Below are 24993 nucleotides of genomic sequence, written 5' to 3' on the forward strand. Positions count from 1 at the left end.
CGTCCTCTCCGGGGCGGGCCGGCCGCGTCCGCCCGGGGCAGGGTGCGGCTCGATGCTCGGCTGAGCTTGTGACAGCCAGCGGGGCTCGGCCCCGGCGCCTCGGCCTTCCGGGGTTCCCGAGGCCCAGGGGGACAGTCCCTCGCACCGGCATCGTATTCAGTAAACTCTGAGCACCTTTAGCCCAGGGCCGCCCTCGGCGCTTGGGAATTAGGAATACCCCAGGATGCGGCCGGGACCCCGCTGTGCCGAAGCCTGTCCCCGTGGGCGTGGGTGCCACGCACGCTGGGTGAGGCAGGGATCTCGCCAGCTGTGTGGGCGAGGCTGGCACAGGGGTCACTCGGCAGCGCCCGAGGCCGGCCCTGTCCCCGGGACCACGGGCCCTTACCGTTGGTGTAGGGGTTCGCAGTCTTCTTGTTGGTCATGACCCGGGCGGTGGCATTATTGACCTGCCCGGAGAGAGAGGGGGGACAGGGTGAGAGGGTGTTGGGCTTCTCAGGAGGCCGCTGGCCACCTGGTCCTGCCCTGCACTTCTCCGCTGTGGCCCCCGGCGGAGACGGTGCCCGTGTGCCCAGGAGGAGGCGCAGGACAGTGTCTGCTGCCAGCCGGACCCCGCCCTGGCCCGGCCTGCCCCTGGCCTCCTCTCCCGGCCTCTGGGAGGGGGTCACCACCGCTCGCAGCGCTGGCTAGTGTCCAGCCCAGCCAGGACCCAGCCCTCAGCTCAGGCCCTGCACCCAGTCCCCCGGCTTCCGACTGCCACGCGGCTGTTTCTACAAACCCCGCCTCTGTCTGGCAAACCCCGGTCATGGGAGAAGCTGGCTAGGGGACTCTCCACAGAGTGCTCTCAGGCCAGCGAGCAGACCCGCCCCCAGGATGGCTGCTGACGCCTCCCAGCCCAGGGCACCAAGGTGGCTGCCCCTCTCTGTGGGGGTAGCACCCCGTTCCCCAGAGGCCAGCAGAGCTTGCTGAGGGGGCCCATGTGCCCGTGGGGGGCAAGGCCAATGGGGGGCAAGGCCGATGGGAGGCAGGTGGGCGCCGGGGGTGGGTCCTACTCTCCGGACACCTAAGCCCCTGGCGATGCTGCCCAGGTGGCCGGACAGGGCCGCAGGCGGCGGGAGGAAGCTCCGCGGAAGAGGCCGAGGCCAGGGCCGGCGCGGAACCCAAGCAGACGTCTGGACCCTGCTGGCCCCCGTCCTCCCCCACGTGGCGGCCAGCGCCTCTGGCACCGCCCCCTTCTGAACCGCCACCCTGACCCTCCCGCCCTCTCCCCTGCGGGCTGCGGGCTGCGTGCGAGCTGCCGACCCTCCCCCCAGCCCTTGCCACCCTGCCTGCTGGGGAGCCCGGCTCCCACGCACCCAGAGCCACAGCACCGGGGCGGGGGCACGCAGCCCACTGGGGGGCGCGGGAGGAGGCACAGGGCTCAGGAGGGGACCCCTTGTCTTCTTTCCCAGCTGTTTTTCTGGGCTGGGTCCCCTTCGAGGCCCTGGCCACCTGCTGCTGACCCTCAGGGGACAAAGGCAGGAAGACGCTACAGGGGGACGGCAGTGCGGTGGGGGAGGGGGCGGGGGCCGCTGTGCTCCCTGTGAGGGGTGAGGGGTCAGTGGCCCCGTCCCGCCTGGGGGACAGACCAGACTGCCCGTGGTCCGTGGAGCTGCTGAGCCTCAAATGCACGCTCTGTGGGGTCTCCCCAGCATCTGGCTGACCCCCCCCCCCGCCGCTGGGGGGCTCTCTCAGAAAGGAGAGGGGAGGCGGGGAGGGGCTCCCTTGGGTGGGCCTGAAGTCTAGACCTCCAAGGCCGACACGTGACGGGCTGGGGCCCAGCCTCAGCGAGGCCCTGGCCTGCCCCCCGCCCTGTCCTGTCCCAGGGCCCCTGGGCTGGTGCTCTGCGGGGCGGCAGGGGGACTGGCGTGGGGGGCCCCGGGAAGACGGGCGCCCCTGCCACAGCGCACTTATCTGAGCACCTCAATTTTCCGTCCCTCTACGATCGTCCCATTCAGCTTCTCCCGGGCTCGGTCAGCATCTGAGCTAGTTTCAAAAGTTACAAACCCAAAACCCTGTGAGTGGAGAAGGACAGACAGAGGATGAGAACAAGGAAAACGAAGGAGGCGGGGGGCGGGGGGCAGGGCCGTGGGGGGGACGAGGTGGGGGGCGGGCGGAGAGAGAGAGCGAGAAGGGGGTTGAGGCGGCTGAGCTGAAGGAGCGACTCCGCCGCCCAGGGGCCTGTCCTGGGCCACCAGCAGGGCGGGCGCCCAGGAGGGGCCCAGCGCCGGGCGGGCCTGAGCTGACCGCCTGGCTCCCGTGAGGGGACAGGCCAGAGCTACCGACAGAGAGGCTGGGCCAGCAGACTCCAGGGCTATCACCCTAACGCCCCCGGGGGTGGAGGGCGAGGGGGGGCAGCCTGTCTTCCCGCCCCCCCCCCGCCCCGGCCCACCCTGCGGCCCCTCCCCCCAGCCTGGGGGCCGCTCACAGGCGGCGGGGCCCAGGGGCCCCCGGTGCAGACAGAGGTCCTGGCGGCTGGACGGAAGGCGCAGCCCGGCAACGACAGACAGTGGGGGGCGGGGCGGGGCTGAGGAGGGGGGTACAAGCACCCGTGTTGCTCAGGGGTCCTCGGGCCGAAGCTCTCCAGGAAGGAAACGCACATTTCACACGTTAGCCTGGCGGGACCTACAGCCGGCGCTGTAAGGTGGCGCCCCGGGCGGCACCCACCTTGGAGCCCCGCTCGTTAAAAATGATCTCCACGTCTAAAATTTTTCCGAATTGCTGCGGAGACAGAGAGGGCCGGGGGAGACGGGAGAAGGCGTGTTAGGAGCTGCGCGCCCCGCGCCTGCTCCCCGGGGGACCCTGGCCCCAGCCGGGCCCCGTTCCCGCCTCGGCTCGGCAGGGGACAGGCACTGGGCGCAGCGTGAGGGGGGCCGGGCGCCCCGCCCCGCCCTGCCTGCTCGCGGGGGAGCCGCTCCTGCCCGGAATGGGCCCCAGGTGGGTGCCCAGCCTGCGGCATCACCGGCGGGGTCCTGTCTTCTCCAGCTGGACACGTTGCTGACAGCCTCCTGGCCACGCCTGCCTAGTTCGCGCTAATGGGTAAAGGGCTATGGAAAAGTCTTCCCTGGGCAGGGAGCAGGAGCCCCTGGGAGACAAAGTGCCACGGAGGGGTCTGCGCGTCGGCCGCTCGTGCTGCTTGGGGCTGGGCTGTGTGGGCGCAGAATGGTCGAGGCTGCTCCCCAGGCCCCTCTGCCTGACCAGGTGGGACACCTGGCTTTCCGTCTGCTGCACTGGCCTGGAACTGCCGGGGGCAGCCTGTCTCTCCCACTGGCACGCGAGACCACAACCAGTGACCGGGTCCCCAAAATGCCAGCGGCCTGCACCCCGAAATGCCCAAGAGGTGGGTGTCACGGGGCAGCAAGGCAACGTGGAGCCGGCCAGCAGGGTGGTCTCGACTGCCGGAGAGAGGCAACAGTGCCCGCCCCAGGGCAGGGACCTGTCGAGCCGTGGGTGTCAGGTGGGGACCGAGTTTCGGGCATCATTAGAGCGGGCGGGCGATAAAACTGTAGGGCCTACGTCAGCGAGAGCTCCCCAACACAGCTGCTTGAAGGGGGACCCCAGGCTCAGGGCGTTCGCTGGCTGCACGGGTCCAGAGCCGAGAGGGCCAGAGTCCTCCTTTGCTAACAATTCTAAATCCTGCCCGTACCCCACGGCACAAGAGCCCCCAATCCTAAAGGGCCCGGCCCCGAGACAGGGAGCAGGTGTCTGGGTGAGCTCCAGCGTGGGTGCCGGGTGTCTTGAGGCCACTCCCGTGCACCTCCGTTTGCTTGACAAGCCCCGTCGGGGTGGGGCGGCATGAGGGGGGTGGGGTCCGGGGCCCAGAGACCACCTGGCTGAGCACCGGTGGCAGAGCACAGGCGGGGAGAGTCGGGTGGGGGGGGGTGCGGGGCGGAGCAGCACAAGCCAGGCGCACGGGCGGCTGGGAGCCAGGGAGCTGCACGGCTCTGGGCTGAAGGTCTGGCTGGTGCCCGTGCACCTGCCCACGCAGCAGCCCCGCACCCAGAGGGCGTCACACCTGCTGGGTGCTCAGTCAGGTGTCAGGACAAAGTAGCGGCAGGACTACCGGGCTGAACCCCACAGCGCAACCTAGGACGGACCCGGAGGACTCTGGGAGACAGTCCGGCACTGGCGTCCCGTCTCTGGGCACCTCCTGTCACCCCCTGGCGGGGTGCGGGCCCCCGGCACACGGGCGAGGAGGCAGGGCCGGACTGCTGCTGGGTGTGCGGCCCGGGGCCTGGGCTGCCCTGCAACCCTTGCCAGGAGAGGGCAGCAGAGTGACAGCCTGGTGGGCACCGGCCTTGGCCTCGAGGGGCCGTGCGAAGCCCCGAGGACAGAGGACAGGTCGGTGGGGAAGGGAGGCTGATGTCTGGCCAGGGGTCCACGGCTGCTGCGGACCCCCCACCCTGAGCTGTGCCCTTCCTCCCCGTCCTCCCTCCCACCCCGCAGACTCAGGTCAGAGCTGGCTGGACCAGGGGCCCGTGCTGGTGGGGGGCGGGGCGCACACTCACCCCGAACATTTGCCGCAGGTCGGGGTCCCTGAACCGGAAGGGGATGTTGGAGACGTGTAGCCGCTTGGGCTGCTGCTTCTCCGTGGGGTCGGGGGCGTGGGGGGGCTGGCTGTCCGTCTGTGCCGCCTCGTCTGTCTGCTGCGGGGGGAGAGCCCGGGCTGAGGTGCGCCTCTCGGCCCCGTCCCATGGGGAGGGGCCAGTCTCCCCAACCCCCTCGCACCCCGCCCGGGGCCGGGGCCCGCACAGGGGACGGCCCGGCTGCATCTCGGCCACGGAGGTGCTGCCCGCCAGGCCAGTGCCCGCGTGGGCCTGCGACAGCCCGCAGGGCAGAGCCTCGCTGGCCCCGCGGTCTGACCCCCCGCTGGGCCGCACCCGAGGTCTGGCCTCGGCAGCCCCTCAGCCCCAAGGACTGTTGGGTTCCCGGGGTCACAGCCTGCCCTTTCCCCCCACGGGGACCATTTGGGCGCCCAAGGCCTGGACAGCGGGCTGACTGCCGTGCCCACCCGGCACACACATCTGAAGGGGTGCCATCTGCGCCCCGTGGTCACCTGGGAGCTGCGTCACATTTGAGCCCCGCTCAGCACGTTGGGGGTCACGCTCTGGGTGACCACGGTCATCCTTCATAGCCAGTCCTCGTTTCGGACCCAGATGCTGGTCTACAGAGGGGATCCGAAAGGCTTGGGTCTCAGGGAACAGGGGGGCCACACGGCAGGGCGCCCACCCCACCAGCTGGCCGCGAGGACGGGGCCGCGGCTGGGCCCCCAGGCGGTGGGAGCCGTGGGGAGCAGGCTGGCCGGCGGTGTGGGCGGGGCCCCTCCCCGCGGACTGCTCGGGGCCGGGCCGCCGGCTCGCTGCCAGGCTGGCCTTTCGCTGGGCTCCGTCTCTGCCGGTCACTGGCGCCGAGGCCAGCAGCAGGCGTTCTGTCAGCGTGAGCCGGGCGATGAGTGGCTGGCTGACCACGGTGCCCGGTCAGCTCCCCGTGACCGGACGCCAAGGCCTGAGGCCTTCTGCGTGCCTCTCCCGGGGACGAGCCATGCCGGCGGCCAGCCCGAGCCTCGCTCTCCTGGCCGAGCCCGTCGGCAAGGGAGTCGGAGCATCAGTGTCCAGGAGTGGCCCTCGGCCAGCGACAGAGTGCGGGTGGACACACACCGGGCTCCCCGCCGTGGGGCGCCCCCTGCTCCCCCCGACGGAGGTCGGTGCCGGGGGATGACGGGCCCACCACGCGACTTGTTTCTTCCTTCCTCGCCCCGTCTCGGTTCCTGATGCCCCTGCGCTGTCTTCTCGGGGTCACCTCCCTGGTACGCAGCCTGGACTCGGATTTGTGCCTCGAGTCGGCTTCCAGGACAGGACCCCGGCCGAAGGTGGGGGGGCCGCGGTGCCAAGAAAACCACCCCGAGCCTTCGGGATACGCCTGGAGGGAAGGCCCCAAGGCCTCTGTTGGAATTTGCGCAAGTGGGTAGGTGGCCGATGTCTCCCGTGTGGCCTGAGGCCGCTGACCAGCAGTGAGAGGCCGGAACGCAGAGATGACCGAGGAAAGCCAAGAGGGCAGCGTGTCCGTGGGTCTCCGGGATCTGCCCAGTGGGCTCAAGGTACTTCCCAGTGGGTGTCCATCGCCGGAGACCAGAGAAGCCCTGACGGGTACGGGGCCCTCAGAGTCAGAAGGTGTGAGCAGGTGAGGCCACCGCCTGAGGCCTCTGTGGAGGCTGAGGGGCTCCCCAAGGCCACGCCATGGCTGGTGTCCGGGGCTCGGCCTCTGAGCTGCTGGGTGGCTGTCCATCCAAGCTGTCCTTTCTGGGAGGATGGGGCTCCTCCCCTCACTCCTGTGCTCAGCCTCTGACCGACCAGGCTCCAGGACAGCAGGTGCCACAGGGGAGGGGAGGGGACGTCGCCGGTCCCGGGCTGTTGAGGGGGCCGAGGACACACCTCCAGGCGGCAGGCAGCCGCGCCCTGCTCCACCGCCTCTCAGACTCTGCTCCTGGACCGAGCGCGGAGCGCACGGCGCGGGATCCCGAGCACGGGGCTGACGCACGGCCCTCTCGCGACCCTTCTCAGCGGCTTGGCCGTCCCACGTGGCAGGCCCGGTTCTGAGCAGCGCATGTCCTCCGAGCCTCTGGGGGGCCGGGCGAGGGACGTGTGGCCAGGGGTGGGCTGCGGGTGTCCGCCGCCTGTGCCCTGGGGTTCAGGGGGCCACCCCAGGAGGCCGTCTGCAGGTAGCAAACGTCCGGGGTGGGGCAGTGCAGGCCTCCGGAGAGTCTGGTCTGGCCGGCACCTGGTCCTCGCTCCCGAAGGCACTGCGGGGGCTGCTCTGGGCTCTTCAGAGACACCTGGGGGCCCCTCCTGCCTGTCCTGGGGCCTGGAGATGCCCTACGGCCCCCACGCCAGCTCTCCTGCTCCGTCCGCCTCCCTCGGCTCCCCTCTTCCTTGCAGAAAGCCTGTGCTATGTCCCCAGATTGCTCTGCCGTACCCTGGAATCAAAGCAGGACCGTCCAGGCGTCGGCCGCTTCCTGCTGAGGTCTGAGCCTGGCCCTCTGGGCTGTGCTCGGGGGGCGCAGTGCCCTCCCGTAGCCCTCCACCCCCATGCATTCCACACACCTGTGTCCTGGGCTGCAGGGGACTAACGGAATCACCCAGATTTGGAAATCCGGCCAGGAGAGGGACGTGCAGTGCTGACATCAGGCCAGCAGAGGGCAGTGGTTAACGCGGCCAGGAGGCCCAGCTGGGGCGGAGGAGCTGGGGCCTGTGGGGCGGGGCTCACAGGAGGCAGCCCACTGTGTCACCAAGGCCCAGGTCCCCCTCCCCAGAGGCCCTGCGGGGAGCAGCCGAGTGCGAGGCGGGAGAAACTGTGGGGGGGGGATTCGACTGAGCACGGGTGAACCTAGGACGAGAAGGACGAGCCCGGCCCCCCCCACGGCTGAGCACAGGGGCCGATCAGCGGGTTCAGTGACTGTAAGACTGTCAGATGGGCCGAGAGACCCGCGTAACCCTGGCCGCCGAGGGGAGCGGAGGCTTTCCCACCACTGATGACCGCAGGCCGGGCAGCTCCTGCCGCCTTTCGGGGACCTTCTCCCCACCCCCACGTCCCACTTTTTGAAGCAGCAGAGTCGCCCCCCCCCTCCCCCAGCTGACCTCTGCGGCTTTGCTCCCACCGTCCCCATCTCTGCCCCTTCCCCGCCCCCCGCTGTAAGGCCAGGAGCAGGGCCCCCAGCTGGCCAGGGGAGGGCCCAGAGGCCGCCCTGCACATCCAGCCCCCCCCGCCCTCTGAGGAGCCTGTAGCCTCGTCTGCCGGGGCCTCAGGGGGAGTCCGAGAGGGCCCCGGGCAGGGGCCAGTGGCCTGGGCGTGGTCTCAGGCAGCAGGCAGGGGTCAGTGCCCCACTGCCAGGTGGAGCTGAGGCTTGTGATGCGGGTCAGACCGAGAGCCTCCTGCAAATCTCCTTCCTCTGCAGCCCGTCTCTCCTCGCCCCTGCCCCTCCGAAACCTCCTGGGCCCTCGCACGGCGGCGTCGGCCTGCCGGAGCCCAGGGCTCGCCCCGTGGGCTGCGTGTGGCCTCCAGCCGCCCTTTCATGCCTTCGTCCTCAGAACCCGGGGGGCAGCGGGCAGCTCCCCTGGGGCGGTCCGGCCCAGGCAGTTTCCCGGGGAGGCGCTCGCCTCTCTCGGGGGGACTTCTCTCTGGGATGCCTGGGTCCCCTCGGGGCCTGGGGACTCTCACAGCCACAGAGGCCGCCACCAGCCTCTCTGACTTTCATGTCCTTAGCTGGCGGGACCCGATGCCACCGCGGGGCAGGCTTCTGCACGCCCGGTGCTGTCCGGGGCCTGGCCCTGCGAGAGTCTGCCGAGCAAGCGGAGACGGGACGCTGGTCCGGGTCAGGCTGCGTCCAGCAGCCCCGGCGTCGGGAGGCCCCGGGCCCTTCCTGCCGTGTGGTCAGCAGCGGTCACCCCGGGCCGGGCATCGCAGGTCTGATCGACTCGCCTCCCGTGCCTCCTTCCAGGCGAATCTCGACCTCACGATGCGTGTGCAAGGAGGCCCTGAGGTCTGGGCAGATGCGCCTGTCCACCGCTGTCCATCAGGCACCAGTGGGAGGCGTTCGCGGCGGGCACCCCGCCCCCGGCTCCGCTGACCTCTCTTCGGAGCATGCGTGGGTCACGGGCCCGAGGCGTGAGCGGCATGGCAGAGCAGGGGAGGTGCGGTTTGGCGCCCGGGTCTGCGACCAGGGGGCCCGGCCGGTTCCTTCCGTAAGAGCCCCGGGGAGGGGGCGGACTGCAGGGTCCCCTGCACCAGGAACGGTCTGATGGAACAGCCCGATGGCTTTGGGCAGGCGTTAGTCCGAGCATGGAGAAGGCGCCCTGGCTGAGCCCTGGACGACGGTCTGGTCCAGCCTGGGAGGCGGCTTGGGGGGGGGGCTCACTCCCCCGAGAGCTCGTGTGACGCTGCCTACACAGGGGGGTGGGTGTTGTGTGGATCCACGCGGCATCTCGGCGGCCAGGCTGGGTTAGGGGGAGGGCTGAGGGAGTGGAGTGGGGGGGCACCCATCGAGGAGCCGCCAGGGCGGTGCCGGCCCTGGGCAGTGCAGAGCTGCTGGCCTCCTGCCCAGCCCCGCCGGCCAGCGCTGGGGCGGAGCCAGCAGGGGCGGCTGGATGACCCCACGGCCCCAGTGGGGGTGGGCACGGGCAGCGTGCAGGGGGAGAGCAGGAAGGGCCATGCGGCGCCGGGCGCCCGGGTCGGGCCCGGGCCGTGGCTGCTCCCGGCCACACTCCCTCCCAGCAGGACAGGCGAGGAGCGCAGGGCTCAGCACTTTCTCCCCGGAGCTGCATTACAGCCATAGAATTGAAGCCATTTGGTTGGAGGGCAGCCCAGCAGGTAGATTACAAGTGATCAGAAAGGAGAGGAGACAGCTCCGTGGCCCGGGGCGCTCCTCCTGCCGCCAGCCCTCCAGCCTTGCCCCCGGACACCCCGTGCCCAGGGCCCGGCCGCGGCCAGTTCCCTCCCTTCCCACGGACAGGCCACTAGTGGCCGAGGACAGACGAGGTGACGATGTGGCCGACGTCAGGCTCAGGAAGCCCTGGGGTGGCTGGAGGCAGGGAGCCTGCTGTGGCGGGGTCACTGCCCCACACGCTGAGCCCGGCTGGGCCGGGCCCGCCAGAAGGATGCCCGGAGTCATGTGACGGGGAGATGCCGGGCCGAGGACCCCCGCCTCGGGCCTCGCCTCGCTGCCCTCCCGAGCTGCCCCTCTGGGCAGGCCCAGTCCCCCGAAGCCCTTACCGGCACTGTCTGCGCCCCGGCCACGGGCTGCGTGCTGGCCTCGGGGCCCGGCTGCTCGGGGTGGGGCTGTGCTGGTGTGTACAGGGTCATGCCATGCTCTGGGGGCACCGGGGCCTGGCCGGAGTAGTCCTGCGTGGGGTGCGGCGGGGGCGGGGCGTACTCGGCGGGGAGGCCGTTCTGTGGTGGGGGGGGATACTGGGTGGGGGGGTAGGGCTGGGCCATCGCTTCAGGCGGTGCCGTGGTGTCCTGGCTGCCCTGCAGAGGGAGAGAGAGCAGGCGGGTTAGGCTCCCGGGGACGCCGGACCCTCGGCAGGATTTCCTGGGCCCCCCGCATGGGGCACCAGCTCAGAGCGGGAGGAGGTGCCTGCGGGCTGAGGGTGTCCGGGGCGCCCAGCGTCCAAGGCCACTTACGCATACTGGAGGTTTTTTGTTCATCCACCTAATACAAAAAATTAAACGTTTCGTTCTGCAATGACTGTGGACTCGCATGCAGTTGTCAGAAATCGCAGCGAGCTCCTGGGTGCGCCCTGCCCCGGGTCCCCCCGCCGTGACGTCTCGTGGAACCATCGCCGCCGGGAGACTGGCCTGGACCCACGTGCCGGCAGCACCGGGGCCCCGCCCGCTGGCCCTCACAGCCGCGCCTGTGCCCCTGCCTCCGAGGGGGTGCAGGCCCCGGTGTTCTCGCGGGTGGGAGGGCCCTGCGGTGGCCCATGGTGAGGAGCGGGCGCCCGGGCACAGAGCCCCAGTCTGTCCTGAGGGTCCCTGAGAAGATTTCTCTTCCAGGCCTGCAGTGCCGGGAAGGGGACAGTGCTCCCCAATGCCGACCCCAGCCACTGGGGGCTTTCAGAAGGCCCGACCCCCGGCGGGACTCAGCGATGGTCCAGGCAGCGGCTCCCCAAGTTGGGGTGTCACCTGGGGGCCTGTCAGCGTGGATTCTGCCCCCTGCAACCTGGGTGCTGTGACAGCCATCAACGGGGGGAGTTAGAGGCACCCCTCAGCCTCGGAGAAGGGACTGGGGCCCCTCGCGGCGTCAGAGGGCAGATGGCCGGGGCGGTGCAGGCTCGCAGCAGCCCCTCTGAGCAGGCGAGGCACACCCTGCTGCCCCGGGGGCAGGTGCCATCTCTCAGGAGCAGCCGCCTGCGTGGAGGGACCCGCGTGCAGACGTGGGCAGCCCGACACCCTTGCCGACGCCCTGCCGAGGGAGAGACCCTGTGCGGGGCCCCTCCCCCACCCGGCCCACCTGGCCCGTCCTCACGTGCCGCCCCCCGCCCCCCACGAGACCAGCGTGTGCCGGGCCTCGCTCCCCACCTCTCCGCTCGCTTACGCCTCATTCACCTGACAGCTGTTGACCGGGCGTCTGGGCGCCAGGAATGGGCAGTGCCTGACCCTGTGTGGTCCGAGGTCCAGTGGGACAGTAAATTCAGTCGCCCAGAAGTCCAACCAGCGGTTAGAGTGCGAGGTGCCTGAGGGGCCTGGGCACCCCAGGGTGGTGGTGAGTTACAGACCCTGCCTGCCTGCCCACCCCGCTTCTGGACAGAGGCTCGAGACCAACCCTCGGCCCAGAGCCCAGCCCCTCCTTGTCCCCGAAACCTCAGTGCCAGCCCCCAGGCCCTCGGTAACTCCAGGGTGACCCGACACCCAGGGAGCAGAAGTCTGTCCTCGTCGTCCTTCGCGAGTCCGCGGGGTCCCCACCCCCCTGCTCTGGGCAGAAACGGGGGCAGTGCTCGTGCTCTCGGACACACGTGTGTGCACGCACACACGGTGCACGCCCCACGCCGAAGGGCCACGCCTTGCTGCTCTGAAGCCACCCGCGGGTGGGCTCAGGGAGCGGGAGGAGGGGGCCCGGGCGGCGGGGGCGGCGCTGTGGCGGGCCGGAGGGGCACCCAGGGTGCGAGGCGGGAGGAGGGGCCCGAGAGCCAGGAGGGAAGTGTGGGACGGCGAGGGGAAGGGAGAGGCGGCCGGCGAGATCAATTAACTGATAAATGTTTGATTAGAGCCTCGCTGACTTACATCTTCCCGGCGCCCCCTCTCCCCCGGCTCCTCCGAGACTCCAGAAAGGGAGGCTCCTCTCCCGCCCGCCTTTCCCGTCTCCTCAGCCCTGGGTCCCATGCGGGCTGCGTGACAGCTGCCAACGTGGGTCCTGGGCTGGAGCCCGGAGCCCAGACTGTCGGGGAACCTGCGACACGAAGGTGGGGTCACCTGGGCGGCGTGCGTGGGGCGCCGGGCGCCAGGGTCTGAAGGGGCCTGGCGCGTTCGGGAGGCAGCTGAGCTAAGACGTGGAGGAGCATTCGTGACGTCACGATTAAGTCGGCACTTCTGAGCACACGGTGCTCTCTGCTTCGCAGATGCGAACGCATCCGACCCTCTCCAGCCCACTCCGGACGCCACGGCCCCCCCGTCTCGCAGCTGACAACGCGGAGGTGACCTGCCGGGCTGGTGCCGGAGGGCCTGGGGTGGCGGCTCGGGCTGCCTGGCTCCAAACCTACCCTCTGCTCCTCCATGCACACCTGAGCCCTTCGGACCAGAGTCTAGACCCTGGGCCGCACAGGGCGGGCCTTTACTCCCACCCACCCTTAGCCACCGGGTGGTCTTAGTGTCTGTTTATACTCTCTTCATAAATCCCCCCAACTGCAAGTGGTCATCGTGGCGCCCTGGACAGTGGAACAGGTGGCTGAATGGAAAGACGGATGGACAGATACATGGAAGGATGAATGGATGGATAGAAGGATGGGTGGATAGAGAAACAGGATGGAAGGATGGATAGAAGGATGGGTGGATGGATGGATGGAGAGACAGATAGAAGAATAGATGGGTGGGTGGTGGGTGGTAGGTGGGGGGTGGGGGGTTAAGGCTCGAAGGCCATGGTCGGGTCGTTCCTCTGCCCTCCCTCTGCACAGTGGCCCCTCTCTCCATCATCACAGTCACCTGGAGAACAGGTAAGCCCTGCCCAGCCCACGCCGCGGCCCACGCTGCTGGGGAAAAATGCGAGACCGCCCTAAACGCTGCCCTGGAGGCCGCTGGCCGCCACGCAGCTTTCATGCCCTGGGCGACCGTGCCCCCCCCCCCCAACCCTCCAAACGTTCTCTACTGTTCTCGCGCTCGCTTCCTGTTTTCTGTGGAAAGCAGAAGAGAAGGTCCAGCTCGCCTGGCCGCCTGGCCACCTTGCGCCCCACAGGCTGCCGGACGCCCCGGTCCCTGCCTATGACCTGCCTCCGACCCGCCTCCGACCCGCCTCCGACCCGCCTCCGACCCGCCCTCGGCCCATCATTTCCGTCGCGCAGGGGGTCCGGCCCTCGGCCCTCGCCAGCACGTGCTGCTGCTCTGGTCACTCCCCGCCACGTCCCCCGCGACAAGAAAGCAAAGCCCTCCCTGCCCGTGACCCCCGGCAGCCGACCAGCCAGATGCGCTGTGTCCCCACGGGGCAAAGCTTCCCGAGTGAGCCGGACAGACCGGGGCCCCCGCTGCTTCGCTGGACCCCGTGCCGCCGGGCTCGGCTTCGCCGCTTGGCCCGTGGAGGCGGGGGGTCGGGGGACCCTCCATCTTCGGAGGCAGAGCTGAGGCCCGCCAAGCGTTCTGGCCCCCATCACCGACCCGACGCACTCCCCGCCCGGCCCGAACCCCACGTGCCCCGGCCACTGTGCTCCGCCCTGCAGGGTGCGGGTCCCGAGAGCGGGGGTGACAGCGGGGTGGGCGTGACGGGGGCAGCAGCAGCGGGGGAGGGCAGAGCAGAAAGCCAGGCCAGAGTGCCCTGCGCCCTGCCAGCCTCTGCCCTGCAAGCCCCTCCCTGCCACGGCCCCGCCCCCAGGACAATCAGGCCCCACCCAGTTCTGCCCCCAGCTGGCTTCTTACTGTCTTTCATTGCCTAGGGCTGTCGGTGGCCCGTGGGCCCGTGGACCCCTCGCTACTTCACTCAGGGCCCGTTAGGTCGACATTCTGCAGCCACCAGCTCTCAGGCTCCGTTCTCCCTCCCCACAGGGGCCTGGTGCCTGGGCTGCCTGACGCCCTAGAAGGCGCAGGCAAATGCCCGTCCAACCCATGGAGTCACTTGAGGTCATGACCCAATGCTGAGTCCCGCGTTCTTGTCGGTGATAAGCGGCAGGCCTGGGCTGGGCCCCCGCCGCCCCGGCCACCTCCCTTCCACCAGAGCCTTGAGTGTCCCCCGACTTTTTTCGTCCTTTTCCTCCATTCCACTGCCTCTCCTTTCCCGAGCAGGGGCTCAAGCCCCTCCCACAGTGGTGTGGGACTCACAGTATGCCCTGGGGGCTGCTGGGAAGGGCCTCCCTGACGGGCGTCCTGCCTGAGACCCCGGGCTGCGGCCTGGCCGACAACCGGCTCCAGGACTGAGGTGGGGAGCGGACGTGGCCCCGAGCCTGGTCGTGGCCACGCGGCTGATTTCACACACTCTCCCTCTTTTGATAAACGCATCTCAGGAAAAGCGGCCTCCTACGTCATCCTACGTAGTGTACGTCATGGGTTTAGGACCATTTCCTGAGAAGGGGTCCGAGTGCCTTGCCGGAGGCCAAGGAGGTTCGGGGCATGAGAAACATGAGAACCTCTGGCCCCGATGGGCCCTGGGGCCTTCCTGTTCGAACAGCCCACGCGGAGAGAGGCCGCACCCCGGCCGCAGCACAGACCCTGGCCGCAGCCCCGTCCCGCAGGCCACGGGCACAGAGGTGGCACCCCGGGCACTGGAATTGCGGCCCCCGGGGACGGCGCCTGCTCCACCCACAGTCCCAGACCGGGCCGCCCAGCTGGGGAGACCGAGGCAGCGTGCCGCGTGCTCGGTCAGCAGCGCCGGGCCAGAGAGCGGCGGGGAAGGAGCCAGGGCCGCCCGAGGCACTGTCCTCCGTCGGGGGAAGGCCCGCTGCCCACGGCCGCCGCTGCCGCCCTTCCTGCCCTGGACCCCCCCAGGATGCTACCCAGGAGGCCTGAGCCCCCAGACTCACAGAAGACCCCCTCCCAACAACAGGGGTACTTCCAACAGGGGTGTCCAGGCAAAGGGCTGGGCCCCCCACTGCCCCTGACCTGAGAGGGTGCTTGCTCCCCGGTAGGTGGGGACGGGGGGCTCCCAGGGGCCTGTCCCCAGCCCCACAAGGTCTCTTGCTTGTGACCTCGTCCCCAGGTCTGCGGACAGTCGCACACACATAGCCAGCCTTCCCTGGGCCTGGCCTCAGGGCCACTCCCTGTCCGCGGCCGAGGCAGAGGGGGGGACCCAGGAGGGGAGGCCTTGGGCTGGAGGACACGCCGGACCGTCGGGCCACCCCCCCACTCCAGAATGGTGGCACTAAAACCTGCCGAGCGCTGGGGCTGGCAGGTGCACACGCCCGTCACTCGCCGAGGTCGGGGTCACACGTGGTGGTGTCAAGCCCAGGCGCCCCTGCACAGCGCCCGCCCCTCCGCTCACACCCGGCCGTCCCGGAGGCGCACGCCCCCCGCCTGCCTCCTCCTCCCGGCCTCTCCCAGAGGGAGGGCAGGGCCATCCTGGCACAGCGAGGGGCGTCTCTGGGCCGCCTGCCGCACCCTCGCCCCGCAGGTGGCTGGAGGCAGGACTGAGGGGGCGAGCGGGGCCTGGACAGGACAAGCGCTGTCTGGCACAGGCGGTGGCCGGAGCCCGGACGAAGGACAGGGCCTGGCGCAGGAGGGGAGGGGCCTCCGGGCGAAGCAGCCCCCAGCCCACGGGATTTCGGTCGGAGGGACCTCGGTCGGAGGGAACAGCCCGCACCCAGGAGACAGTTCCCCGTGTGCCCCGGGCTACGGGACTTCCCAGGCACTCGGGCCGCCGCCTCTTACCCGAGCTCTGCTGCCCTGGCCTGGTGCTGCCCGGGCAGCGGGAGACGGGGCCAGGGCTGGGCAGCGCCTCTGTGGGGGGCCGGTGCCCTCAGCCAGGCCCTGCGTGTGCACCCAGGACCGCGGGCACGAGGGGGCGGCCCCCGTGTGCATATGCTTAGACAGTCTGTCCTCCGGAGCTGGGGCCCGTCCACGCCGGCCGTCCCCCGGGCCCGCCCGCCGCCCAGGCCGCGACACCCCCTCCCCCCGCCCCGGGCTGCTGGCGCCCGGCCCAGCCGGGCACCGGGGGCGGAGGCAGCGGGCCGGCCTCTGCCCGCTTGGCGCCTGGCTCACGGACGCGGCCAGCACGGAGCTCGTCTTCGGCTGATTAAATGTCCCTCGTTAATGAGTTTCTCTAATTAATGAAGTTTTCGGGCCTGCGCTGCACTCTGCCTCCTCAGCACGAAGCGGCGTCTCCTCCCGGGCACGGAGGGGGCGCCGCACTTCGCTGACTGCGGCTGCCAGCTCGGGGCGGGCGGCTCCGGTTTTAAACGCTTCTCCTCCAGAAGCCACGTGCACACACAGACGGGGGCCCGGCCGGCCCGCCGCGCTCACGCACACTCGCGGGGCACGCTCCCACGGCCCGGGGTCACCTCCGGGGCACCCGGACGAGTGCGTGCACACTCGCTCCCGAGCGCGCGCCCACGCGGCACGTGCCCTGGCGGTGCTGCCCCGACGCCCTCGTCCACGCTCACGCCTGTGTGCCGTGCACGTGCGTGCAACACACAGAGAGCCGCCCAGGCCAGAGAGCACGACTCGCACATGGGCGTCGGGCGGCCACCCCCAGGCCCACCTGCCGTCTAGGCGACGCCGCTCGGCGGCCCTCCCCGCCGTGACCGGGTGCCAGCCCTGGGCTCCCGGGCCCGAGCGGTGATTTACTCCCTTTCACTGAGTCATGAAAAGCTCTCTGAATTAAAAACATTCATCTTCTCCTGCTGACGAGCACAGTGGACTCCGTGCCCAGGAGGCTCGGCAGTCAGGGGTCGAGCTGCCCTCTTGGCTCCCCTGCGGGTGGGCACAGGGCCCGGCGTGGCCCTGGCAAGCCGCTGAAGACGGCCCTCCAAGGCCGAGACGGGACCTCCAGGACGGGGCGCCAGCCTGGTGGGGCCGCGGCCAGGGCAGGGCTGCTGCTCCGCCCTGGTGACCCCGTGGGGGGGGGGGCAGCCCCGCACCCGCGCCCCACGAGGACGCCGCACAGGCTCTTCACCCCGGGCGGGCGAGGCGGGTGCCATGGTCCCCGCGGCACAGACGAGGAAGCAGCAGCTGGGCAAGCTGACGGGCCTCGCCCACAGCCACGCGGAGGGACCCGCGGAGCTTCCCGCCTCTGAGCGCCAAGCGCCGGCCCCGGGGAGGCCTGAGCCACGCGCGCCGAGCCCCAGAGCCGGGGTGCGTCTCCGCCGCCCATGCGGACCCGCGGCGGGGCAGGGGCACGGTGCGGGCCAGGCACCGGCCACGCGCCGCCCCCTTCGCCTGCGTGAGCTGCAGAGCCCACGACGGCCCTGGGTGCGGCCGTCCTCGTTCCTACAGATGGGGAAACTGAGGCTCCACGAGGCCAGGCCACGGTCCCACCGCTCACAGGGGGTGGCCGGCCCGCAGCCCAGGCTTCCAGAACGTTTCGGAAGCGGCCCCAAGATGTCCCGCAGTAGAGAGACGCGTTCGACTGTTGAAGCGCTGCTCCCCAGCCTTCAGACCCGGCTTTCTTGTCCTGCCCCAGGTCCGCGGGGAGCAGAGGCCTTTGGGAAGCTGAGCCGGACACCAGGCTGGGAGGACGCCTCAAAGGGGCAGCTGGCCCATGGCAGAGGGCCGTCTCCCGGGCAATGCTGAGGGCCCTTGCTGAATGGCAGAAGCCCCCAGGCCCGGGTGGGGGGCGGAGGGCGGGGACCAAGGCAGAGGAGGCGGCGGCTGTGGAGTGGGGGACTGGCTTCCCGGTGACGGGCCCTGGCCACCACCTGCAGTGACCAGCTCCCGAAGACCCACTGTGGACAACGCTCTGTACTTGGGGGGTGCAGGGAACCCCAGGCCCAGCAGGGGAGCTCAAAGCCACTGTGGGTGCTGGTGAAAACGGGGCCTGCATGGTGAGGATGAGACTCAGGGCCCCGGCGTGGCGACCAGTGCGGGCTGAAGGTGGGGTCGGGAGGGGCCGAAGACCCCTCATCCTTCTGTAATAAGTGAGGGGGTGGGCGGCCCAACCACCAGCACAGGGAAATCAGTTAAAACACCCAGCAAAACAGGGAGTGGGGGTCGAAGTCAGCGACCGCCGAAGTTCAGGAGTGCTGGCGGCCTGCGGGCCTGGCGGGCAGTGCCCGGAGGCTGAAGGGCCAGCGGGCAAAGGCGGCGGCCCTGCCCCAGCGCCGGTTACGACAGGGGCAGCCAGGGCTGCGTTCCTCTTTGGACAGAGACTCAGAGAGGGTGAGGATGGGGCCTGAGGCCGCACAGCGAATCAGCGAGCGCGGGCAGGGGTCAGTGCAGCCTGGGGCTGGGTGTCCCGAGGGCCAAGGAAGCAGAGCCACAGCCGGGCGCCCGGGTCGCGCAGGCTGGAGCCCCTCCCGGAGACCCCGCCCCTTCCCTACGTTCCCTTCCGGTCTGTGAGGCGAGTATCAGAACCCAGCCCGCCTGTGGCGCTGCGTGAGACGGGTGTCACCCGAGCGCCCAGACCGTGAGCGCCGCTGCCGAAAGCCAGTGCGTGCCTGACAGTCTGCTGCCCAGGGGTCTCGGGGAGCTTTGCGGGAGCGGCCCAGCTCCCCGAGCCGGCCTCGGCGGGGAAGAAGAGTCAGAGGGGCAGGAAAGGAAGACCCGCCCGCGGAGGGGGGACCGGGCACGGGGCCCGCGGAGCCGTGGGAAGGGGAGGGAAAAGCTGGTGCTGGCTTTGTTTTATGACGCTTTTGAAACACTGTCTGGAAAAGGGAAATTAAACATTGCCGCTTTTAACTGGAGCCATACGGAAAACGCAACCTGGCAGCAAATAAAAAACACGATTTACCCCCGCGACGCTCACTTAACGACACCCCCTCGTGCCTGTCTGTAGTTACCCCCACGCACGGCGAAGGGCGGGGCCCCCGTCCCCCCCCCCCCCCACTGTACCGTCTCCCTAGAGGATGGGAGGTGGCTGGGAGGTGAGGGTGAGGGTGGCCCTCTGTGGGGAGGTGGAAGGGGTCTCAATGTGGTCCATTATGATTGAGATTAAACTGAAAAATCAATTTTTAATTGAATGTGTTCTCTGAACAGAGCTGCTGCCCATGGCTGAACACTAATGGCATCTGCATCCTAAGCGGCCCCTTCTCTGTGGACGCCCCCTCCCTGCCCTGCTGACCCCAGCAGGGCCGAGCAGGCTGCCAGGCGCACCCTGCCCCTCGCCACACTGGGGCTGTGAACCCACTCAGCCCAGTGGGCTTCTGACTGCCAGGCAGCCGAGCCCACCCAGTGGAGGGCCATGCAGGCGGGAGCCGGCCTCCTCCGTGCATTGGGGCCCGCGGGCTGGGTGCCCGCACGAAGCGGGGGAGAGGGGCAGGGCTCCCATGGGGCTCAGTGCCAGCTCTGCATCCCCGTCGAGGGGCATGTACGAGGACAGGGGTCCGGAGGGCTCCAGGGCGCGTCGCCTCCTCTCCCCTGCACCCCTGCCCGAGGCTCCCCCTGGCATCCCACTGAGCCTGCGCCCTGGACCGAGAGATGAAGATGAGGGACGGGAGCGACGGGGTCCCCCAGCTCTACAGGGGAGGGGCAGCTGCCTCCAGGACCTGCTAACGTCAGAGGGACGTGGTCCTTTCACCCTTCTCTTTAGGGGGTGCTGGCTGCATCTGAGACAGACCGGAGCCCCAAGGACGTGGGTCCACCACATGCCTGCATCTTGGAGAGTGCTCCCTTCCTGCCGCCCGTGGGGGGCTGTCCTGGGCACTGCGGCCGGCCGAGCCACACCCCTGGCCCCCAGGCGCTAGGTGCCAGTGGCAGTTGCGACAGTGAAAACCGTCCCCGGGGCACGCGGCGAGTGGACCTGCTGCGCTCACTCCGTACCCGGCGCGGCCACGGGCCCTGCTCGGACAGAGCGCCTCGCGCCTGGAGCCCCCAGGCCGCGCCCGCAGAGAAGGGCGGCTCCCGGTTACGGAAACACCAAACTGCGTGTGGGGACCCTCGGCGACGTGGTCCTCAGTGGCGCTTATGGGACCTGACTCAGGATCGAGAGCCTGTGTCCTGACCCGCTTTAGGGCCAGGCTTAGCCCTGACCCCTCCCTTCTCTGAGCCGTCCCAGGCCCTAGAGACGGCAAGTGGCCACCTGCGAGGCAAAGCCCTTCTTGCCAGGTGTCCGCAGGGCAGACTGGCATGCCTCCTGCCCAATCAGGGAGCAGTGGAGGGTCCTCCCGCCCCTCCCACCAGCATGTCATGGCGGCCCTCAGGCCCACTTTCTCGGCCCGGAGGGACAGCAGCCCCAGCACTGGCCCACAGCTCGGCCGGCCGCACGCCGAGTGCCCATTCTCACCCTGCCTGGGGCCGGTCTGTGTGTGCCAGCGTCCGGCGCAGGGCTGGGCACCTCGGCACTCAGGGCTGCATGGAGCTGCCGACTCGAGCCACAGCCCCACCTGGAGAAGGTCTGCAGTCCCCTTGGCTGTGCGAGGCAGTCCCGGGCCTGCCTGGCCCCAGGGGAGCTGATCCGAGGGGCTTCTGGCCCTGCCTCCCGCTGCCAGGTGGGGCACCCTGCCTGAGCACCTGCAAAGCAGCTGGGCTGGGAAGGACCGGCGCCCGCCATCGGGCTCAGTCCCGCCACGTGGGATGCGGTGGACGGGCAAACGCTGGAGCAGAGTGCGGCCCCCCGCGGCCAGCCGCTGGGCAGGCTTCCAGCAGCAACGTGGCCGCCCCCCTCCCCCCACGCCCCGGGCTTCGGCAAAGCAGCTGGACAAGGCCTGGCTCCTGGACACGCTTCTGATCGCACGGAGAAAGCAGAACAAAATAAAACCTGGCGCGTGACCGGGAGACCGGACCCCCGGCTCTTGTTCCCTGGGCGCAGTGCCCAGTGAGTCCCTGCGCGCAGTGTGGCTGCGTACAGTGGTGCCAGCAGCCGTCTGACCCGAACGAAGGCCAGGACACGTCTGCACCCTCGGAGACACCAGGGCCCTCGGCAGGACGTGTGGTCCCAGGAGAGGAGCAACCGTGGTTTCGGTGAGGCACTGGGGGTCTGGGGGCTCGGCGGACAGGGCCTCACGTGGCCTACCAGGGAGGCGGGGATTGGCTCGGCGCCCACATCCACGGCACCTTCAGCGGCCTCGCGGTGCTGTGCCGACTCACGCTAGCTCCACGAGGCCCGCTGTGCAGAGGCGGAAACCGAGGTCGGAGGTGACGTGCGACTTGGGGACGTGGGCACAGAGCGCTGGGGGTGGCTGCACGAGGCGGCGCCCCCGGTCCCCAAGCCCCGGAGAACCTGCTCTGCGCTGCGCCCCGGGAGAGGCCTGGGCGCCCCCAACTGGCCTGAGTGGGGGAAACCCATTGCGGCTCCCTGCCCAGGCGGCAGGTCGTCAAGACCCAAGGGGGCCACCAGCCAGCCCTCTCCCCGCCCGCCTCCCAGCCTGCCCAGGGTCCCCGGCGGCCACCCCGTGGGGTGTCCAGGCGCCCGGCCGGGCCTCCCACAACGAGGCGGGGACTTGTGGGGAGTTCCGACGAGCGCCTTCGATCCAGCCCTTGCTCACGCTAATGACTGTCAGCATCAAACAGGCTGTGAAGGGGGAGAAAATTACCCCCTGAAAAGGGATGGACTGATCCCCATCAGCTCTCAAGGAATCGCTGACCTGCGAATATTTCATTACCCCAAATGCTGTGCCGTCCATACAAAGCAGCCGCCGCTGCGGCGCAGCTAAGGATGGGGTGGCCACGGACGCTGAGCTGTCCCCCGCCTGAGCCCGGGGTCGGGGAGGCCACCGGGAGGCAGCGCTCCGCTCGGCTCTGCCCCGGGCCTGTCCGGAGCGGTAACGTGACCGGGGCCCTAGCCCGGACGCACAGACTGGGCAGGGGTGCCCGCCAACACCTGTGCGCCTGGGGTTTCCACCTGCGTCCCCCGAAATCCCCGAGCCGTTTCCTGCCAGGGTCCCGCCCAGGCCTCGCTTGGCCTCGCTGGGTAGTTGCTTCTCTGTCACGGGCAAGTCAGGCCTGGATGCTTCTGGAAGCTCGTGCTGCCTGGCTTCTGCCTCTGTGGCCGGGGTGTGGAGGGGAGCTGTACGGGTACGAGCGTGCTCGGCTCTCGTCCGCCTCGGCCTCCGCCCACCCCGGACGCCTCTGAGGGCCACCGACCTCTCTGCACCCACTTCCCGGTCCCATGAGGAGCCACCAGGAGCCACCACAAGGGGCCGCCTCACAGGTGGCTGAGGGCGGTGCCGTCTCCTCGGAGTGCCCGGCGTGAACAGCGGTTGGTCGATCACGAAGGGCAGACTCTCCCTGGGGCTCAGCTCAGGGTCTGAGGACAGAGGGGGAGAAGCGTCTCCACCACCCGGGCACCTCGCAGGCCTCCGAGGGCCTCTGCAGGCTGCGCGGGGGCATGGCCGGGCCTCCCTGGAGGGCAGCAGAGGCTGGGACCGTCGCCTTCCGAGTGTGTAAGACCAGGGTGCAGGGCCAGTCTGGGGCTTTCTCTGGGAGTTTCAAGGATCCAGGGAAAAAAAAAATTCATTCCAGAAACACTAAGAATGAACCCCCCGTGCTGCCCTGGGCTTTGGGGTGTGTGGGCCCCACACACATGGCCTGCAGCCCCCCACCAGTGACGGGGCACCCTTCAGCTTCAGACACCGGGAGGCCCTTCATGGCCTCGAGGGTCCTGCAGCCCCCAGAGGCTGCCAGGGACGGTGACGGCTCTGCCCCTCTCTGCCCCGGGGCCACACTGGGGTTGGCGCTTCTGCACCAGCCAGCGCGGGGAGGGGGTGAAGCCCTCCGTGTGGGGTTCACGGAGCCAGGAGGCCGTGCCAGGGTCTGTCCCCGGCCTGCTCCAGCAGTAGGGGGCAGGAGCTGCAGGGGGGAGGGGCGCAGGGAGCAGAGGCTCCATGTGGGGGGGTCGCTGTCGTGGGGGGAAGGGGACCAGGCAGGAGGACAGGCTCGGACTTCAGGGGTCGGCACGGAGGAGCTCGGGGCGCTGAGGCCGCTGCGGAGAAGCGAGACGTGTGCAGAGTCCCCCCGCTGCACACAAGAAACGGGGTGGGGGACGCGGTGAGAATGAGCCGCCCCAGGCAGAAACCAGGGGAGACGGGGGGGGGGGCACCCTGGAAGGAGACGCAGTGGGGAGGAAGGCGAGGACACGTACCATGGCCCAGAGAGAGAGACAAGCAGAGGGGGGCGGGGAGGGCTGCGGGGGCCACAGGTAGCGAGGGCGGAGGGAGCAGGCAGAGCCGGGCGAGTCCAAGGCAGCCGCGGGGCAGCCCAGGGCCTGGGGGCTCATGGGGTTCGCGCAGTGTGCTCGCCGCCCCTCCCTGCATCAGAGGGGTGCTGAGGGGTGGCGGGGGGCCTGCGGACGTCCGGGCGGGGGTGGGGGCTTGCTTCCAGCACACTGCACCCCCCGCCACGAGTGGCTGTCCCCTCCCTGTCCCCAGTCTCGCCCTGGTCCCAGCCGCATCCTGCCCCTCCCCTAGGATCCCTCCAACGTGCAGAACTGCAGACACCCCGACTCCGGGGCGGGCCGGGGTGGGGCGCTGGGCGTGGCAGGCGAGAGAAGGGCCGGAAGCAGCAGCCACCCACGTGGCCCGGCTCCCGCACCCAGTTCCGGCTGAGGGTGCAGCCTGGGAGACGGGCACGGGGCCTTCTAGAATGTGCTGAGGGAACTTCACGCCTAATGGAAAGAATTTCCAAACTCCCTCAGCTGGGAAATTGTCTTTCTCCAGAAGAAGCCCATTTCCTGGGCCGAGGGGGCCGCGGGCCCTGGGGAGCCGCTGTGGGCCAGCGTGCTTCCCGTTAGCGGGGCCCAGAGCCGCAGAGGGTGTGCCTGAGGACACACAGCACCACGAGCAGGGGGCCCGGCCCCCCACGCCCCTCCCAGCCCCCCCCACGCCCCCCGCCTCCCGATCCTTATTTTTGCACAAACACTAAACTCGGAAAAGCAGACGGGAAAGAAAAAGGGTCCCCTCGGCCTCAGCCCTGCCCCCTCCTGCCACACCCCTGCCCCACCCGGGGGACGCCTCAGGCTGCCCGCCTCCCAGTGTCCCCCAGCGGGGGAGGGGCAGGCAACTCCAGCTGCCCGGCAGCCAGGAGTTAAAACCAAGCGAGCACTGGACTGTCTCTCGCGGCCCGTACCGCTTAATGAGGTCACCTCGCTCCTCGCAGAAAATGCAGAAGATGCACACTCCGGCCGGGCCTGTCCCACGAGGCCCGCGGGTCACACCCCTGCCTCCCCTTCAGCCCCCCCGCACCCTGCCTCCAGCACCCATGTGCGCACCCGCCACCCTCGCTCCACGCCCCGCCCCGGCTCGTCCTTCAGATGACACGCCGACCCCTGGGGTCGGCCTCCGGGACCGCCCTGTGTGCAGATGGCCCCACCACCGGCCTTCGGCCTTCGCCTCAGACACGCCGCTGTTCGCACGGCACAGAGGCCGGCCCCAAAGCGTCTTGTTCTCTCGTCCATTGTCTCTGGGCCCCCCGGGGAGACGGCCGGCCACAGGGGCAGGGGCCACGCGGGTCTCGTCCTCTGCCGCATCCTCAGTGCCATCGCGACGGCTGGCCCACAGCTGGAGCTCAACAAGTGGGTGAATCAGCGACTGGACTGCAGGGGGCAGGGAATGGCGGGTGCGGGGAACCCCGCACCTGCTTGGAACGCTTAGGACCTGAGCGAGGGGAACTTCCAAGACAGGTGACAGAAAATCCGGCCACAGTGTCCTGAGCACGTGGGGACGGGGAGGGGGCATCTCTCCAGAGGCACCATGAAGCTGGGAGACGGGGGCGGGGCCTGTCCCAGCAGCCTGCCCCTGCTGTGGCGAGGCGGCCGGGGAGGCTGCGGGCAGGGGGCACCCTGCTCGGCTGGCAAGGGGCAGGGCCTCTCCCACACCTCCCTTGGAGCACCCGCATCCTTCCGTGTCGCCTGAGTGCGGGTGCACACACACGCCCACACTCCGGCCTGCTCCCTAGCCCTCCGAGGCCGCTGGAGCAGCAGCCTGGCCTGGGTGTGTGAGACAGGCTGCCGGAGGGCCCGGCCGGGGAGGGCCAGTGGACAGACGAGCAGAGGCGGCCTCCTGCCAGGGCACTGTGGCCTCTGCCCGGGGCGCCCTGGCCAGTGGCGGCCGGTGCCGGCGCGCCACGGACGAGCAGCCAGCGGTGCCCTGGGGTTCCGGCCCTGGCCAGGGCTCCCTGCCACGTCGAGATTTTACTCTGAACACCCGGCCCGCAGCGTGGGGCGCGGCTGCCACAGGAGCCCAC

The 24993-nt window shown here is 69.9% G+C and overlaps 1 protein-coding gene across 15 annotated transcripts in view; it reads right to left on the reverse strand.

The window, feature by feature from the left end:
- Positions 1-24993, reverse strand: part of RBFOX3 (RNA binding fox-1 homolog 3) — a 217995-nt gene that overhangs the window by 10203 nt on the left and 182799 nt on the right. For 13 of the 15 annotated variants that reach the window (XM_016143268.2, XM_016143270.2, XM_016143271.2 and 10 more), the window contains 5 exons: positions 9802-10056; positions 4545-4682; positions 2704-2757; positions 1959-2051; positions 386-446 (listed from right to left, as the gene is read on the reverse strand). In XM_016143268.2, coding sequence (XP_015998754.2) covers positions 386-446; positions 1959-2051; positions 2704-2757; positions 4545-4682; positions 9802-10023 — 568 coding nt within the window. In that variant the 5' untranslated portion in view covers positions 10024-10056. The remainder of the gene's footprint in view (positions 1-385; positions 447-1958; positions 2052-2703; positions 2758-4544; positions 4683-9801; positions 10057-24993) is intronic. The other 2 variants (XM_016143274.2, XM_016143272.2) reach the window with 1 other exon arrangement.

The sequence above is a fragment of the Rousettus aegyptiacus genome, unplaced genomic scaffold, assembly GCF_014176215.1.
Source record: "Rousettus aegyptiacus isolate mRouAeg1 unplaced genomic scaffold, mRouAeg1.p scaffold_m13_p_6, whole genome shotgun sequence".
NCBI lineage: Eukaryota > Metazoa > Chordata > Mammalia > Chiroptera > Pteropodidae > Rousettus > Rousettus aegyptiacus.